Source organism: Salmo salar, chromosome ssa18 (assembly GCF_905237065.1).
Source record: "Salmo salar chromosome ssa18, Ssal_v3.1, whole genome shotgun sequence".
Taxonomy (NCBI): domain Eukaryota; kingdom Metazoa; phylum Chordata; class Actinopteri; order Salmoniformes; family Salmonidae; genus Salmo; species Salmo salar.
The window spans coordinates 2,173,716-2,193,988 of NC_059459.1; the positions used below are offsets into that span (position 1 = coordinate 2,173,716).

Sequence of the window (20,273 nt, forward strand, 5' to 3'; positions counted from 1 at the left end):
GGTAGATTAGTGGGGTTCCATGTGATAAAGGGAACCAATCCAATTGGCAAAATATTTATAGTGGCCCAAGAAAATTGTCCGATAGACCTATTCAGATAGCAGCCGATAACTTATTTGGGATCTGGGGGCAGTATTGAGTAGCTTGGATGAATAAGGTGCCCAGAGTAAACTGCCTGCTACTCAGGCCCAGAAGGTAGGATATGCATATTAGTAGATTTGGATAGAAAACACTCTGAAGTTTCTAAAACTGTTTGAATGATGTCTGTGAGTATAACAGATCTCATATGGCAGGCAAAAACCAGAGAAATATCCAACCAGGAAGTGGGAAATCTGAGGTTTGTAGATTTTCAAGTGATTGCCTATCCAATATACAGTGTCTGTGGGATCATATTGCACTTCCTAAGGCTTCCACTAGATGTCAACAGTCTTTAGCATGTTGTTTCAGGCTTCTACTGTGAATGGGGAGAGAATAAGAGCTATTGGAATCAGGTGTCTGGAAAAATGGCATGACCTCAATCATGTGCGTGGCCGTGAGTGCGAGCTGAGTTCCTTTTCATTTCTGAAGACGAAGGAATTGTCCGGTTGGAATATTATTGAAAATGTATGAAAAAACATCCTAAAGATTGATTCTACACATCATTTGACATGTTTCTACAAACTGTAATGCAACTTTTTTGACTTTTCGTCTGGACTTAGTGCATGCGCTTTCAACATTTGGAATAGTGAACTGAACGCGCGAACAAAAAGGAGGTATTTGGACATAAATATGGACTTTATCGAAACAAAACGAACATTTATTATGGAACTGGGGTTCCTGGGAGTGCATTCCAATGAAAATCATCAAAGGTAAGTGAAAATGTATAATGCTATTTCTGACTTTTGTTGACTCCACAACATGGCAGGTATCTGTATGGCTTGTTTTGGTGTCTGAGCGCTGCACTCAGATTATCGCATGGTGTGCTTTTGCCGTAAAGCTTTTTTGAAATCTGTTTTCTTTGCATCGTTTACTTCCCCTCGCTCATCAACTCACCCATTCTTACACTTTCTCCCCCATCACACTTTACAGCATTTATTTAATCTTTTGTTATGTGTATGACATTAGTTTCAGTATAGTTTATCCTGTTAGGGCTAGGGGGCAGTATTGGCATGGCTGGATAAAAAACGTACCCGATTTAATCTGGTTACTACTCCTGCCCAGTAACTAGAATATGCATATAATTATTGGCTTTGGATAGAAAACACCCTAAAGTTTCTAAAACTGTTTGAATGGTGTCTGTGAGTAAAACAGAACTCCTATGGCAGGCCAAAACCTGAGAAGATTTCAAGCAGGAAGTGGCCTGTCTGAGAAGTAGTGTTTCATCTTGGCTCTTTTTATTGAAGACTCAGGATCTGTGCAATAACGTGACACTTCCTACGTCTTCCATAGGGTCTCAGAGCCCGGGAAAAAGTTGAACAATATCGAGGCAGGCTCTGGCTGAAACACTTTATCGCTTTTGGCAAGTGGCCACTCAGAGTACTATGGGCTTAGGCGCGTGCCCGCTTCGACCAAATGATTTCTTTTCCTTTGTCTGTTTATCTAAACACAGATTCCCTGTCGGAATATTATCGCTTTTTTATGAGAAAAATGGCATAAAAATTGATTTTAAACAGCGGTTGACATGCTTCGAAGTACGGTAATGGAATATTTAGAATTCTTTTGTCACAAATTGCGCCATGCTCGTCACCCTTATTTACCCTTTAGGATAGTGTCTAGAACGCACGAACATAACGCCGCTGTTTGGATATAACGATGGATTATTTTGGACCAAACCAACATTTGTTATTGAAGTAGAAGTCCTGGGAGTGCATTCTGATGAAGACAACCAAGGTAATAACATTTTTCTTATAGTAAATCTGACTTTGATGAGTGCTAAACCTGCTGGGTGTCTAAATAGCTAGCCCTGTGATGCCGGGCTATCTACTGAGAATATTGCAAAATGTGCTTTCACCGAAAAGCTATTTTAAAATCGGACATATCGAGTGCATAGAGGAGTTCTGTATCTATAATTCTTAAAATAATTGTTATGCTTTTTGTGAACGTTTATCGTGAGTAATTTAGTAAATTCACCGCAGTGTCCGGTGGGAATGCTAGTCACATGCTAGTCACATGCTAATGTAAAAAGCTGGTTTTTGATATAAATATGAACTTGATTGAACAAAACATGCATGTATTGTATAACATAATGTCCTAGGGTTGTCATCTGATGAAGATCATCAAAGGTTAGTGATACATTTAGCTGTGGTTTGGGTTTATGTGACATTATATGCTAGCTTGAAAAATGGGTGTCTGATTATTTCTGGCTCGGTACTCTGCTGACATAATCTAATGTTTTGCTTTCGTTGTAAAGCCTTTTTGAAATCGGACAGTGTGGTTAGATTAACGAGAGTCTTATCTTTATAATGGTGTAAAATAGTCATATTTTTGAAAAATTGAAGTAATATCATATCTAAGGTATTTGAATAACGCGCCACAGGATTCAACTGGCTGTTGAGTAGGTGGTACGCAAGCGTCCCACCTAGCCCATAGAGGTTAAGTTAGTTTTGAGGCAATTATCAAGGTAATTATCAACTGGGCATGGCACCTTTAACTTTTGGGAGAAAGAGGGGCAATGGGGGAAAACCATTCAGAAAATTACATGCACTCTTAAAACTGGTTATAACTCCAGTTATTTTCATGATATTAAGATTCTAACAATGACAATGTGTTATATAGACTTATTTAAGAAAGGTCAAGGATGAGGGGGATTTGTTTTGTGTCATTATGATGCTCTTCTATCTTTCTAGTGTTAAAGAATCAGGGCCCGTATTCACAAAGCGTATCAGAATAGGTGTGCTGATCCTAGATTAGCTATGGAGCGATGTCTACACAAAAGGATGAAGAATTCTAATATCACAAACGCTCTGACAAAGGGCTGTGAGTGTCACACCCTGATCTGTTTCACCTGTCCTTGTGATTGTCTCCACCCCCCCAGGTGTCACTTATTTTCCCCGGTGTATTTATCCCTGTGTTTCCTGTCTCTCTGTGCCAGTTCGTCTTGTCAAGTCAACCAGTGTGTTTTTCCCGTGCTCCTGCTTTTTCTTATCTTATTCACTTTTGCTAGTCCTCCCGGTTTTTACCCTTGCCTGCCCTGACTCTGAACCTGCATGCCGGACCTTTCTGGCTGCCCTGACCTCGAGCCTGCCTGCCACTCTGTACGTCCTGGACTCTGACCTGGTTTTGATCTTTTGCCTGTCCACGACCATTCTCTTGCCTACCCTTGGATTATAATAAATATCAGGGACTCGAACCATCTGCCTCCCGTGTCTGCATCTGGGTCTCGCCTTGTACCCTTATAGTGAGGACAATAAATATGCTTAAATAAAAAGGTGGTAAGCGATACAGACAAGTGCAGTGCGCAAGTTATTTTATTTTAAGTCATGTCAGATCTTATATTTCCCAAACACATACAACAAGACTTCAAATGTGAGAAGGAAGGGTAAAAGACTGAAGGAATGGAGAATAGGAGTGAGAAGAAAATGGCTATTGTGAATAAATATTTACCAAGCACCCACCACACACACTCTTTTTCTCACACACATTGACAGAACCCAAAATCCATTAGTGTTACAACGGCTAAAGGAAAGTGAGAGACTGAAAATACGATTGGAGGCTATGAATAAGAAATGAAAGAATACAAACACACTCAAACCCTAGGAGGGGAGAAAACAAAGTGCAATTTTACTGATATGAGGAGATGCCGGAGTCTAAACACTCCAGGGTGAGAAAGAGTGTGATGGAGAGAGAGACCTGGACAGAGAGTAAATCAAAATAAATATTTATAATGATAAGTAACACTGCAGCTGATAAATATGAAACAGTCTGTGGTCTGGGCTGCTCTCCGTTTGTTTGCTTGTGTGTGTGCATATATTTGCGTGTGCGTGCGTGTCAGAGAGAGAGTTTGTGCGTGCGTGTGCATTTTTGTGTGCGTGTGTGGGAAGGTGGGGCTTGTACGTATATAAACCATAATCAGTTGAATCATAAATATTAACCTAAAAAAGCATTTCAATTAGATTTCGGGTGCTCGTTTGGTACTGTTTGAAACCACTGGGAAATGACCTTAACATACTTATAATTATTTATAGTTATGCAAATTTAAATATGCATATCTACTTTGCCCTACCTCCCCATAAAGACCCACCTCACATACTAAACTCTGGAATGCACAACACTCTGGTTGCTTGTAGACTAGAGGCATGGCCATAAAATGTAGGGCAATAATTCTGTTAATTGAATGAATGAACGAATGAGCTAGCTAGCTGACTAACTGACTCATAAAAACAAATGAATGAGCGGACAAACAAACAGACAAACTAACGAATTAACAAACAAACAAACGGACCAACAGACGGATGGATGGACAGATGGGCTGGCTGGCTGGCTGGCTGGCTGGCTGACTAACTAACTAACATAAGCCTTCAAGTACTGTCATACTGACTTACACCTGACTCACACAGGTAGAGTGCTGGATCATGTTCAGTAGACACAAAACAGAAGAAAATAGTCCGAAACAGGGAGGTACTATCTGAAATTGTCCAATATGAAAGAATTATTTTTGTTTTCCATAACAAACAGTTTTTAACCTTTTACTTTATGTGCCCCAATGAACACGACCCTGAGCTTTCCAGTGAGCTGGAGGAGTTAGAGTATCTGTCCAGGCGTGTGGTGCTGAAATGGCATTTGCCTGCCATCTGGTGCAGTTCACACCCTGTCTGTGACTTAGTTCACTGAGTTCTTGGTGTGGCAATGACTGCCTAAAAAGTCTGTTCACATTTAACAGTGGCACTCTGAAGTGCTAAGAGGATTTATATAGCATGTACTGTCAGTCCCATTTTATCACATTGAATATCCCTTATAGCAACTGTGGCTGATTTATAATAGTTATCTACAATTTCAGAATGTTTATTAATGATGATACAATTTATAAACTCGACTTTTGGTGTGCTGTAAAATTGCTTATCTTTACGCAGAATATTTAGAAGAATAATGTGTCTTCGTATTAATCTAAGGAATTAGTAAAGCATCATTAATACATTTCTGTGCACACACAGGATAGTAAGATGTCATACATTTGTTTGATCAGGGCTGAGCATATCCAACAAATAGCAATATCTTCCCCATATTAAATAGGACTCTGGTTAGTTCATAACTATGAACAGAAACAGAGCGCAGAGCCACATACACATACCAACATGTACATTAACTCATTGAAATTAATTCACGGGCATTTATTCACACATAGCACACAAGTACACACAAAAGCACAAGAAGGGACACGTGTGCATGCACACAGACAAACACTTTCATGTATGTACACACGCGCACATTCACTTGCACACAGGCACACACACTTGTGAGGTGTGTGTGATGACTCTCTGTCAGGCTCTAGCGTGATAATTCTCTGCTCTGTCCGTGTGCTGACCTTGAGAGATGGTGGTGAGGGATAAGGCAGTGTGACACAGGACTGTGTGTGTGTTTGTGGGTGTGTCAGTCATAAAGCCACCCCGGCTCTAACAGGTATTTATGGACAGAGGCTGGAGGAGTGGGGAAACATCTGTTTAGTCAGAGGAGATGGCCGGTCACTCAGTGAGTGTTTTTATGTGTGTCTGTGTTCGCAGAGGACAGCAGCTGTTGACCGCATAGAGTGAAGTACACAACTGTGGTACTATAATAGTGGAAAGGTCTAGTGGTTGGCTTTCAAATTATGTACCCCAAACTAGAGTGCACAAGGCACAGGATACACTGACAGAAACGACCATACACACACACCAAGTCATGACATGCAGTATAGTGTGTATACAGACGTTCTGAAACTAGTGAGTGGTGTCATGACTGACCTGTGAGGATCCCGCAGTTGGGGAGATGTATAGAGGGATTGATGGGGGGGGGGTTATGACACCTCACGCCCATTGTAAATCTTAAGAATCCTTGGTCCTGTTAATGTTTGGGACTGGAATGTCTTTGTGTGGGCCTTATGGAGAATCTACCTCAGAACTGTAACATGCAATTAATGGACTTTGGGACAATATACACCGCTCAAAAAAATAAAGGGAACACTTAAATAACACAATGTAACTCCAAGTCAATCACACTTCTGTGAAATCAAACTGTCCACTTAGGAAGCAACACTGATTGACAATAAATTTCACATGCTGTTGTGCAAATGGAATAGACAACAGGTGGAAATTATAGGCAATTAGCAAGACACCCCCAATAAAGGAGTGGTTCTGCAGGTGGTGACCACAGACCACTTCTCAGTTCCTATGCTTCCTGGCTGATGTTTTGGTCACTTTTGAATGCTGGCGGTGCTTTCACTCTAGTGGTAGCATGAGACGGATTCTACAACCCACACAAGTGGCTCAGGTAGTGCAGCTCATCCAGGATGGCACATCAATGTGAGCTGTGGCAAGAAGGTTTGCTGTGTCTGTCAGCGTAGTGTCCAGAGCATGGAGGCGCTACCAGGAGACAGGCCAGTACATCAGGAGACGTGGAGGAGGCCGTAGGAGGGCAACAACCCAGCAGCAGTACCACTACCTCCGCCTTTGTGCAAGGAGGAGCAGGAGGAGCACTGCCAGAGCCCTGCAAAATGACCTCCAGCAGGCCACAAATGTGCATGTGTCTGCTCAAACTCCATGAGGGTGGTATGAGGGCCCGACGTCCACAGGTGGGGGTTGTGCTTACAGCCCAACACCATGCAGGACGTTTGGCATTTGCCAGAGAACACCAAGATTGGCAAATTCGCCACTGGCGCCCTGTGCTCTTCACAGATGAAAGCAGGTTCACACTGAGCACATGTGACAGACGTGACAGAGTCTGGAAACGCCGTGGAGAACGTTCTGCTGCCTGCAACATCCTCCAGCATGACCGGTTTGGCGGTGGGTCAGTCATGGTGTTGGGTGGCATTTCTTTGGGGGGCCGCACAGCCCTCCATGTGCTCGCCAGAGGTAGCCTGACTGCTTTTAGGTACCGAGATGAGATCCTCAGACCCCTTGTGAGACCATATGCTGGTGCGGTTGGCCCTGGGTTCCTCCTAATGCAAGACAATGCTAGACCTCATGTGGCTGGAGTGTGTCAGCAGTTCCTGCAAGAGGAAGGCATTGATGCTATGGACTGGCCCGCCCGTTCCCCAGACCTGAATCCAATTGAGCACGTCTGGGACATCATGTCTCGCTCCATCCACCAACGCCACGTTGCACCACAGATTGTCCAGCAGTTGGTGGATGCTTTAGTCCAGGTCTGGGAGGAGATCCCTCAGGAGAACATCCGCCACCTCATCAGGAGCATGCCCAGGCGTTGTAGGGAGGTCATACAGGCACGTGGAGGCCACACACACTACTGAGCCTCATTTTGACTTGTTTTAACCTGTTGGGTCTAGGGGGCAGCATTTGCACGTCTGGATAAAAAAAATGTACCCGATTTAATCTGGTTACTAATCCTACCCAGTAACTAGAATATGCATATACTTATTATATATGGATAGAAAACACTCTAAAGTTTCCAAAACTGTTTGAATGGTGTCTGTGAGTATAACAGAACTCATTTGGCAGGCAAAACCCTGAGACATTTTCTGACAGGAAGTGGATACCTGATGTGTTGTATTGACTTTAAACCTATCCCATTGAAAAACACAGGGGTTTAGGAATATTTTGGCACTTCCTATTGCTTCCACTAGATGTCACCAGCCTTTACAAAGTGTTTTGAGTCTTCTGGAGGGAGATCTGACCGAACAAGAGCCATGGAACGATGATGGCCCATTAGACACCTTGCGCGAGTTCATGTTGGGTACCCTCGTTCCAATACGTTATAAAAGAGTATGCATTCGTCCACCTTGAATATTATTCATGTTCTGGTTAAAAAAGGCCCTAATGATTTATGCTATACAACGTTTGACATGTTTGAACGAACGGAAATATATTTTTTCCCCTCGTTCATGACGAGAAGTCCGGCTGGCTTACATCATGTGCTAACGAGACGGAGATTTTTGGACATAAATGATGAGCTTTTTTGAACAAAACTACATTCGTTATGGACCTGTGATACCTGGAAGTGACATCTGATGAAGAGAATCAAAGGTAATGGATTATTTACATAGTATTTTCGATTTTAGATCTCCCCAACATGACGTCTAGTCTGTATCGCAACGCGTATTTTTCTGGGCGCAGTGCTCAGATTATTGCAAAGTGTGATTTCCCAGTAAGGTTATTTTTAAATCTGGCAAGTTGATTGCGTTCAAGAGATGTAAATCTATAATTCTTTAAATGACAATATAATATTTTACCAATGTTTTCTAATTTTAATTATTTAATTTGTTACGCTGACTTGACTGCCGGTTATTGGAGGGAAACGATTTCCTCAACATCAATGCCATAGTAAAACGCTGTTTTTGGATATAAATATGAACTTGATAGAACTAAAAATGCATGCATTGTCTAACATAATGTCCTAGGAGTGTCATCTGATGGAGATTGTAAAAGGTTAGTGCATCATTTTAGCTGGTTTTATGGTTTTGGTGACCCTGTCTTTGACTTGACAAAACATTACACACAACTCTTGTAAATGTACTGTCCTAACATACTCTAAATTTATGCTTTCGCCGTAAAACCTTTTTGAAATCGTAAAACGTGGTTAGATTAAGGAGATGTTTATCTTTCAAATGGTGTAACATAGTTGTATTTTTGAAAAATTTGAATTTTGACATTTATTTGGATTCAAATTTGCCGCTCTTGAAATGCACCTGCTGTTGATGGAGTGCACCACGGGTGGCACGCTAGCGTCCCACCTAGCCCCAAGAGGTTAAGGACATTACATCAAAGTCGGATCAGCCTGTAGTGTGGTTTTCCACTTTAATTTTGAGTATGACTCCAAATCCAGACCTCCATGGGTTGATAAATTGGATTTCCATTGATTATTTTTGTGTGATTTTGTTGTCAGCACATTCAACTATGTAAAGAAAAAAGTATTTAATAAGATTATTTAATTCATTCAGATCTAGGACATGTTATTTTAGTGTTCCCTTTATTTTTTTGAGCAGTATATTTCATCAGCCAAAATGGTGGTAACAATGATTGATGGAATATGAAAATGAATGTTGTTTTTGTTATGTTATTGAAAGTTAAATGACGACGTTATAACGAAAACATTAACTTGAACAGTTTTCATAATATGTACATGATGTTTACATACTGTGCATTGTGTAGAAAATATCCAGATCAAAGAGAATGTTTTGTAAAGATGAAATGTGAATTTAGTCTAAACTAGATCAGAGTAAAGTCCTGATACCTTGCCTTTGTAACGAGCTACGCCCCAGGGAACCCAGAGAGCATGCCAAGAAGAATTTACATCCAGACTAAGTTGACCGTCTGCTGCAGGCAAGGTCTAAGGATAGTCGTGATTCCAAACGCAACACAAGGAAAAGGACAAAGGAACCTCTTAACAATCAAGGCAAGAAGAACCAACCGGTTATTCTCTTTCAGTCGTCGGTTGTCTGCACGGCCCTCCTGCCCAAGCTGGGAGCGTCGACATGGTTGATTATCCTCCTCAGAAGTCCACTCTCACAGAACGAGTGCAAGAGAACAGACTACCAAGAGAAAGGACACTGACATCGTGTGGATAATCAGAGACTTACACCCGGTGATGAAGGAAACGCGGCCATCTAAAATCGTTGGCTAAATCTCCTAAGCGGAACTCGGTCCACGAAGAGATACCCAACAGAGATTTTCAACAAGTAAATACATTCATTACAATTCTGACACATAAGAGCGGCAGTTTGGGGCAACGTGTTAAACTAAACTAAACATAGTTTACAAATGTGCTTTTCTCTTGTGCACTCTCCTCTCTCTAAATCCACATCTTGTGTAACATGTGTCATATTGTGTTGGTCCGCTAGGGATCTGTTTGCCATTGTATGAAGTTCTAACCAATAACCTAGACTGTTTGTGTATGTTTACCTTATATTATCCTTTAGCTTGTTAGTAAATAAATAATCAACTCAATTGGTGTGGTACGGAATGATTTAGTGAGACCCGGGTTTGTGTAGATTTACGAATTATGCGACGTTCAGAATGAGACTGAAATGAATTAATTAATTAGCGACTGGAAATTAATTAATTAGCGACTGCTATGAAATCGATATTCTGATATTCTTTGAGTTAATTTGGGAAACGGTAACTCAAACAAACTTTTCCCATGGTGCTCCAGGTTACTGAGTTAATTATAAACACAGTTAATTATTCAATGAATAGCAGTCGTCACATTAATGATACAATGTCACGACAGTGGTGATGAGCTTGGAAGTGCTGAAGTGCTGTGTGTGAAATAACTGCAAAATAATTGGGCTTTACTGGCTAGACACTACAGTACAACAGCCTCAGAAAGAGAGGGATGAGAGAGAAAGAGGGAGAGAGGGAGAGGAAACATGAAGGGGAGAAAGAATGGGGAGGATGATAAGAGACATGGTGATATAGCAGATAGAGCAGACAGAGCGAAAGACATACAGTAACACTTTATAATAACGTTCATTAATGAACCTATACAAATGCTTGTGAATGTCTATATGCTTTACAAATAATTATACATGATTTAAATGCTTGTTAATAAATGTTTATACCTGTTTACAAATACATCTTTTAATAGTTTATACATGTTTATTGATGTTAATTCATGATAGTTATTATAAAATGTTACCAGACATACTGTACTAAGGCTACATGGAAGCATGAGAGATTAGTCAGGACAGCTGTGTGCAGCAGTGTGTCCGGCGTGAGTGTTTTTGTGTGTGTATGTGTGTGTCCTCGATGTGTGTGTGAGTGTATGTGTCCGATGTGAGTGTCTGTCTGACTTGCTTTGTGTGTGTGTGTGTGTGTGTGTGTGTGTGTGTGTGTGTGTGTGTGTGTGTGTGTGTGTGTGTGTGTGTCTGCGCACAGCCTGGGTGTGTCGCAATTTCCATTTCATGAGCACACAGTCTATAAACAGTATGGATTTTCCACCGTACGCTTTTTGCGCTTCTTGTATCTACTGGAGCAGTTTAGAGTCTAAGTGTGTGTGTGTAAGTCTGAGAGTACTGTCATTGTAATTAATGGTAATCCAGTTATTATGGGGACTATGTGCAGATAACTGGGAGTGCTTCCCAAATGGCACTCTATTCCCTATCTGGTGCACTACCTTTGACTAGAGCCCTATGGACTATGGTCAAACTGCTAGGTCAGATTATATAGATGATCGTGACCTCTGGTCTTGGTATGGATTAAACGTAGAGAGTAATAAAGGCAGGGCGGTACTAGGATACACACACATGCACACATGCCTGCCCACACACACACGCTCACTCCCACACACAGGAAGAATAACACACACACACACACACTGAGGATGAGTGTCAGTGAGGGTCATTCACCTGGAGGCCATATCTGATCCTGATCAGAATGTTTGGATTGTATCAACATGTTGAGGATATTGTGTGTGTGTGTGTGTGTGTGTGTGTGTGTGTGTGTGTGTGTGTGTGTGTGCGTGTGTGTGTGTGCCTGCGCACAGCGAACGTCATCAAGAAGACTTATTGGGTATTAGATTGCCTGGGTGTGTCGCAATTTCCATTTCATGAGCACACAGTCTATAAACAGTATGGATTTTCCACTGTGTGCTTTTTGCGCTTCTTGTATCTACTGGAGCAGGTTAGAGTTGAAGTGTGTGTGTGTGTACGTCTGAGAGTACTGTCATCGTAATTAATGGTAATCCAGTTATTATGGGGACTATGTGCAGATAACTGGGAGTGCTTCCCAAATGGCACTCTATTCACTATCTGGTGCACTACTTTTGACTAGAGCCCTATGGGCTATGGTCAAACTGCTAGGTCAGATTATATAGATGATCGTGACCTCTGGTCTTGGTATGGATTAAACGTAGAGAGTAATAAAGGCAGGGCGGTACTAGGATACACACACATGCACACATGCCTGCCCACACACACACGCTAACTCCCACACACAGGAAGAATAACACACACACACACACACACACACACACACACACACACACACACACACACACACACACACACACACACACACACACACACACACACACACACTGAGGATGAGTGTCTGATCCTGATCAGAATGTTTGGATTGTATCAACATGGTGAGGATATTGGTTGGCCACCGTGTGTTAATATCAGAATTACATGGTTTTAGGTAGCTACAGTATACCATAGAGCAATTGGTACATGCAGCAAAAGGGGCAGTGCAATGCCCTTTGATGTTCTTGAACCTGGGTCTCCCAGCTAACTACTGCTCCAACAGGGTAAACCATACTTCGGGGAGATCGTAACGAGATTACCTAGGCAAGGGGTGTTACAGCACAACATACACCATACCACAGCATGCTACAGTGTGATCCAGTGACAAGCTGTGTGTGTTACAGTGTTTTATAGCATGTTGCAGTGATAACCTTACCTGGATGCGTAGCAGGGAGGTGCCTCTGGGTGTGTTCTCAGGCAGACTGATGTTGTACAGAGGTTTACTGAAGATGGGCCGGTTGTCATTCTCATTGATCAGGTCAATGTAGATACGAGCAAAACCCACATGGTCTGACATAGACTCATTGGCAAATAGCTGAAAAGAGAGAGGGGAGAGACTCTAGTACTTAAATGAACACATAGGGTATAGGGAGAACGTGGTGACATAATAGAAGGTCAAAAAGTAAAAATGCCCTGTTGACACCTTCACTTTAAAGAGGTTGCCGTGAATTTGACAATAACTTACAGGCAGCCTATGGCAAGTAAGTTACTGTATTTCATATTGAACTACACCTACAATAATCAAAACAAAGCCGATCAGCTAATTTTGTAGAGTTGTTTGGCATATGTATGTGTGTTAAAATGCTTAGGCTCTGGTCATTCCGGTGGTATATAGGAATCAAAACGTCTGGACTGCACATGATGGTATGAGGATTGGAAAATGTTTGTTAAAAATGTATGTTCTCCGTTCACAAGCTGCACTGTTCATCAGTCTCTTTATTCACAATTTGACAATTCATTATATCAGAGGATTGCCAATTCCATCTTGCCAAATTCATCTATTATTATACACTACATGACAAAGTGTGGACACCTGCTCGTCGAACATCTCATTCCAAAATCATGGGCATTAATATGGAGTTGGTCCCCCCTTTGCTGTTATAACACCATCCTCTCTTCTGGGAAGGCTTTCCACTAGATGTTGGAACATTGCTGCAGAAACTTGCTTCCATTCAGCCATGAGCATTAGTGAGGTCGGGCACCAATGTCGGGCGATTAGGCCTGGTTCACAGTTGGCATTCCAATTCATCCCAAAGGTGTTCAATGGGGTTGATGTCAGGGCTCTGTGCAGGCCAGTCAAGTTCTTCCACACCGATCTCGACAAATAATTTCTGCATGGACCTCGCTTTCTGCACGGGGGCATTGTCATGCTGAAACAGGAAAGGGGCTTCCCTAAACTGTTGCCACAAAGTTGGAAGCACAGAATCGTCTCGAATTTCATTGCATGCTGTAGAGCTAATATATCCTTTCACTGGAACTAAGGGGCCTTGCCTGAACCATGAACAACAGCCCTAGACTATTAGTCCTCCTCCACCAAACTGTACAGTTGGCACTATGCATTGGGGCATGTAGCGTTCTCCTGGCATCCGCTAAACCAAGATTTGTCTGTCAGAGTGCCAGATGGTGAAGCGTGATTCATCACTCCAGAGAACGTGTTTCCAGAGTCCAATGTTGGCAAACTTTACACCACTCCAGCTGATGCTTGGCATTGCGCATGGTGACCTTAGGCTTGTGTGCGGCTGCTCAGCCATGGTTCCCGACAAACAGTTATTGTACTGATGCTGCTTCCAGAGGTAGTTTGGATCTCGGTAGTGAGTGTTGCAACTGAGGACAGACGATTTGTACGTGCTACGCGCTTCAGCAGTCCCGTTCTGTGAGCTTGTGTGGCCTACCACTTCGCAGCTGAGCCGTTGTTGCTCCTAGACGATTCCACTTCACAATAACAGCGCTTACAGTTGACTAGCAGGACAGACATTTGACAAACTGACTTGTTGGAAAGGCGGCACATTGAAAGTCACTGAGCTATTCAGTAAGGCCATTCTATTGCCAATGTTTTCTATGGAGATTGCATGGCGGTGTGCTCGATTTTATACACCTGTCAGCAACGGGTATGGCTGAAATAGCCGAATCCACAAATTTGAAGGGGTGTCCACATACGTGTACATATATAGTGTATGCAAAAAAAAATTGGACATAGTTTAGGTGTAGTTTCGATGGGTCATTTACATTTGACAAGTGTTGTAACAGTGACATGACATTTTTGTATTTTACCCCCTTTTCCTCCCCAATTTCGATCTTGTCTCATTGCTGCAACTCCCCAATGGTCTCGGGAGGCGAAGGTTGAGTCATGCGTCCTCGGAAACATGAGCTGCCAAACCGCGCTTATTAACACCTGCCCACTTAACCTGTTGGGTCTAGGGGGCAGCATTTGCACGTCTGGATAAAAAAAATGTACCCGATTTAATCTGGTTACTAATCCTACCCAGTAACTAGAATATGCATATACTTATTATATATGGATAGAAAACACTCTAAAGTTTCCAAAACTGTTTGAATGGTGTCTGTGAGTATAACAGAACTCATTTGGCAGGCAAAACCCTGAGACATTTTCTGACAGGAAGTGGATACCTGATGTGTTGTATTGACTTTAAACCTATCCCATTGAAAAACACAGGGGTTTAGGAATATTTTGGCACTTCCTATTGCTTCCACTAGATGTCACCAGCCTTTACAAAGTGTTTTGAGTCTTCTGGAGGGAGATCTGACCGAACAAGAGCCATGGAACGGTGATGTCCCATTAGACACCTGGCGCGCTACTTCATGTTGGGTACCCTCGTTCCAATACGTTATAAAAGAGTATGCATTCGTCCACCTTGAATATTATTCATGTTCTGGTTAAAAAGGCCCTAATGATTTATGCTATACAACGTTTGACATGTTTGAACGAACGGAAATATATTTTTTCCCCTCGTTCATGACGAGAAGTCCGGCTGGCTTACATCATGTGCTAACGAGACGGAGATTTTTGGACATAAATGATGAGCTTTTTTGAACAAAACTACATTCGTTATGGACCTGTGATACCTGGAAGTGACATCTGATGAAGAGAATCAAAGGTAATGGATTATTTACATAGTATTTTCGATTTTAGATCTCCCCAACATGACGTCTAGTCTGTATCGCAACGCGTATTTTTCTGGGCGCAGTGCTCAGATTATTGCAAAGTGTGATTTCCCAGTAAGGTTATTTTTAAATCTGGCAAGTTGATTGCGTTCAAGAGATGTAAATCTATAATTCTTTAAATGACAATATAATATTTTACCAATGTTTTCTAATTTTAATTATTTAATTTCTGACGCTGACTTGACTGCCGGTTATTGGAGGGAAACGATTTCCTCAACATCAATGCCATAGTAAAACGCTGTTTTTGTATATAAATATGAACTTGATAGAACTAAAAATGCATGCATTGTCTATCATAATGTCCTAGGAGTGTCATCTGATGGAGATTGTAAAAGGTTAGTGCATCATTTTAGCTGGTTTTATGGTTTTGGTGACCCTGTCTTTGACTTGACAAAACATTACACACAACTCTTGTAAATGTACTGTCCTAACATACTCTAAATTTATGCTTTCGCCGTAAAACCTTTTTGAAATCGTAAAACGTGGTTAGATTAAGGAGATGTTTATCTTTCAAATGGTGTAACATAGTTGTATTTTTGAAAAATTTGAATTTTGACATTTATTTGGATTCAAATTTGCCGCTCTTGAAATGCACCTGCTGTTGATGGAGTGCACCACGGGTGGCACGCTAGCGTCCCACCTAGCCCCAAGAGGTTAACCCGGAAGCCAGCTGCACCAATATTGAGTAAACACTGTTCACCTGACAACCGAGGTCAGCCTGCAGGCTCCCGGCCTGCCACAAGGAGTCACAAGAGCGCAATGAGCCAAGTAAATCCCCCATGGCCAAACCTCCCCCTAACCCAGACGACTCTGGGCCAATTGTGCGCCGCCCTATGGGACTCCCGATCACGGCCGGTTGTGATACAGCCCAGGATCGAACCCGGGTCTGTAGTGATGCCTCTAGCACTGAGATGGAGTGCCTTAGACGGCTGCAGCACTCAGGAGGCCTGACATAAAACATGGAACAAAACGGTTTCATCTTTTAATATTTTAACTCACAAAACAACAAAAGAAAATCATATTAATTTCAAATCAAATGATGTCTTACAGTCATAAAATACAGTAGGCCTATCTTATTTTAATACTTACAGTTTGCACTTATGGGTCAATCAATACATTTTCTGACTGATTACGATTTACATTTGGTGTCCTGGGGTTTCTATGACCTACTTAATATAACAAATTAATACATTTTGCAATAAATTTTTATTATGGAGTATTTACAGAATTGAAATATCTACGGTCAAAATGACCGTCATGGCCATTCTAGTAGTCAAGAAATTGCTGGACTTGCTGCCACTCAAATTTGTCCCCTATACATTTTAAAATGATGGGGCACTACTACCACAAACCAGTTATATTGGTACAGCACTCACTAATGGGTGTAACAAATATAACCTCTTACAAGGCAAGCCTTAAAATATGGAACAGAAACAACAATACCATGCACCCACTAGTGGTCAAATAGTTTTTGGCACTCCAAAAATACGTTATGGTACTGCATTCTGTGGTATGGAATTACAGTACCATTTCAAATACAGCAATTCTTCCCCCGCCTACCAAATTTTCCCGCAATGCACCATAATCTACAGTATGCTGCAGTGAACTAATCACTCCAAACAACCCCAAACAGGTACACCAAACAACCATAAACAGGTACCCCAAACAACCACAAACAACCCCAAACAACTGTGAATAACCACAAACAGGTATCCCAAACTATAAACAGGTACCCCAAGCAACCACAAACAACCACACACAACCCCAAACAACCAAAAACTGTTACCCCAAACATCCCGAAACAACCACAAACAAGTACCCGAAATAGGGCTGTTGCGGTGACCGTATTTCCGCCACACCGGCGGTCACGAGTCATGAAGGCAGTCAAATTCCACGTGACCGTTTAGGCTTCTCCAAGCTCTGATGCTGCTGATGGTCATTAGTAGCCTACCAAACTTGTTAACTAATTAAATCAAGTATAGTCAGGTATTCTTCAAGTATATGACAATATTAGCCTATCACTTGCGAAATATATATTATCACTTGTGAATGATGCCCAGCATAAGAAACAATGCCTTTTTTTGCGACTTTTTCTAATCATAGTCGCACCTCATGTAGCCTAGCCCATACGCCTATATGTTTTAATAAGGTTTGTATCACAACTAAAGTAGCCAAATAACTTCTTAAAATTAAGCACATTAATCTGCTTTACAAGGGGTGTAGAGCCTAACTGGCATACATAAGAAGCGCGTGAGTATCAAGTTTGGGGAAGATCATTTTCACCATAAAAATGCACCTTTATAATAAAAACATTACATGCACAATTGCATTTGCAGATAATGGCATTTTCCGCTAATGGAACATTTGCGCTTATAATGTGAATAAACAGCCTAATAGTTTATCAGCATTTTCAGCTAAAAGTTCTGATCTGTTGCGTCAGACACATCACGTAAAAAATGTTTTTTGATGCTAGTGGTTTTATTAATTTAGGATCTATCATATCCCACAACTGTCCCAGACCATGTTTGGAATATTTATTATATTTGTATATTTATAGAATAGGTCGACATGTGTACTATTGGGGATAGCAGATTGACATTGGCTAGCGCTTTTGTTGTTCGTTAGGCCTACTCATATTGTTGGCTGACAAAAAGTAAATGTGGACAGTTTTTCCAATATCTTCAATATGCACCTCAGAATATGATAAGGACACACGCAGTTGCGTCCCCGATGTGTCGGTCTTCACTTGTATCCCGTGAGAAAGACCCGATAACGTAATACTGGCCTCAAAAGGCATGGATTCTTTTTTAGGGTGCATTATGGCCACACAAAGGGGATGCCGCAGTGAAATTATAGGTGAATGAGTGAATGATGTAGGGTGTACAGCCAGCGCAAAAAACTAAGCAAAGCTTATGCCTTTCAAGCAACTTTTTTAAAATCATCATCCTCATACAGCCTTACAATGTATTAAACATCAACACATATAGCCCAACGTTTGTAGAACAACTAAAGTTACATAAGTAACTCTAAATTAAGCGTATAGGAATACCTGTTTCTTTAAGTGCACTAAACAGAATATTTGCATGTGCGCACTCCCTCAAATCTTTTGGAGAAAATATCCTTTCTATTTTATTCAGCTTTGTTCAATTGTATTCTTCATACTATAAAATAATGGAATGGAATTCTAAGCAAATCTTGTCTGCTAATTGAACTAGTGTAGCCCGCAGACATTTGGCATAGCCAGGTCAGGTCCTAACATATGGACAACTCAGAGTATGCTATTCTGTTCTTCTGAAATAGACAACATTTTCTCCATATCATGCTTTAGATCGGTCTAAAATAAATAATATATTACATGGATTTATTAGACTTTTAAAAATGTAGATGTTATTAAGATCTGCATCAGTGGATTGTAGGTTGTGTGTGGAAGCCAGGAGATGCTGAACGTGTTATTGTTAATTACTGAGACCAACAGTTATTTCCTTGACAATCACTTGCTGACAAAAAAAATTCCTAACCCCAAACAACTGAAAACACCCCCAAACAACCACAAGCAACCAAAAACACCCCCAAACAACCACACCCAACCACAAGCAACCCCAAACAACCACAAATAGTGGTGGGTAATTTGAATTAACACAATGTCAATTTAAATGCTCAAACAAGTCTGCCGCTCTGAGTGCTGACTTTTAAATGAGTTTTAAAGCCTGAGCTAGACAGAGCCTTCTATTATGTTTGTCAGACCAAACAAATAAAACAACTTTCAGATTAGAGACATTGTTGCAGAGCTAAAATCTGGCAGCATTATTCTTAATTTGTATTGAGTTATTGTGTTTATAAGGACAATCTAATGATCACATGAGAATAGAACCAAAACATACAGTACATTTTCAGTGATTGGATAGTACGTGTTTCACCTAATGTGACTATATACCATTACTGTCTTTATAGCTCTATCATGCTTTGGTTCTTAGGATATGTGGACCGAAACATAAACTTACAGTTGCAGTTCAAATCACTGAAAAAACACTATAGGTCAGTTTCCAGGAACAAAGATGAATCCTATTTATTTTCTAAAAAGCATGCCAAATGGAGAATGTTAATTCAAAGTGTGTTTTAGTCCAGGAGTAGGCATACTAAATTGACTGATGGGCGTGAAAATCCAGCAGCGTTGTAGTTCTTGACACACTCAACCGGTGTGCCTGGCACCTACTACCATACCCCGTTCAATGGCACTTAAATCTTTTGTCTTTCCCATTCACCCTCTAAATGGCACACATACACAATCCATGTCTCAACCGTCTCAAGGCTTAAAAATCCTTCATATACACTGATTGAAGTGGATTTAACAGGTGACATCAATAAGAGATTATAGCTGTCACCTGGATAGTCTATGTCAAGGAAAGAGCAAGTGTTCCAAATGTTTTTTACACTCAGTGTATATAATACATTTAAAAGTAAAAAAATGGATGTACCAATCGCTCCTTAAATCTGGGTCCTAGAAACCTGCCCATAGTGTCTTTGCTCACTGTGCTCCATATGGTAGATGACTTGTTCTTGTTAAAGTACATTTTACTGATAGTGTGTTTGTAACGGAGAAAAGAATGTGCTGTAAACAAGTTTTTGTGTGGGTGTGTGTTTGTGTGCATGCGTTTGTTTGTACGTTTGTGTGTATGTGTGTGTGTGTGTGTGTGTCTGTGTGTGTGTGTGTGCGTGCAGATTGAACTCACAGAGAAGCTGTAGGAGCGAATGTTCTCGTAGTCCAGAGGCACGGCCACCCTCATCCTGATGTCAGCCCGGCCCTGCACCGCCGTGGGGGAGATGGTGAAGTGATCCGAGTTGTTCCCCGTTAGGAACACCTGAAACATACTATTCACTCCCTAGAGGAGAGGATGGAGGGATGGAGAGAGGGAGGGATAGGGGTCACAAGGAAGAGAGAGTTAG

The 20,273-nt window shown here is 41.4% G+C and overlaps 1 protein-coding gene across 1 annotated transcript in view; it reads right to left on the bottom strand.

The window, feature by feature from the left end:
• cdh23 (cadherin-related 23) overlaps positions 1-20,273 on the bottom strand; it is an 834,383-nt gene that overhangs the window by 319,135 nt on the left and 494,975 nt on the right. The window contains exons 12-13 of the mRNA XM_045700638.1: positions 20,060-20,209; positions 12,523-12,681 (exon numbers count right to left, since the gene is read on the bottom strand). Of these exons, the coding sequence (XP_045556594.1) occupies positions 12,523-12,681; positions 20,060-20,209 (309 nt within the window). The remainder of the gene's footprint in view (positions 1-12,522; positions 12,682-20,059; positions 20,210-20,273) is intronic.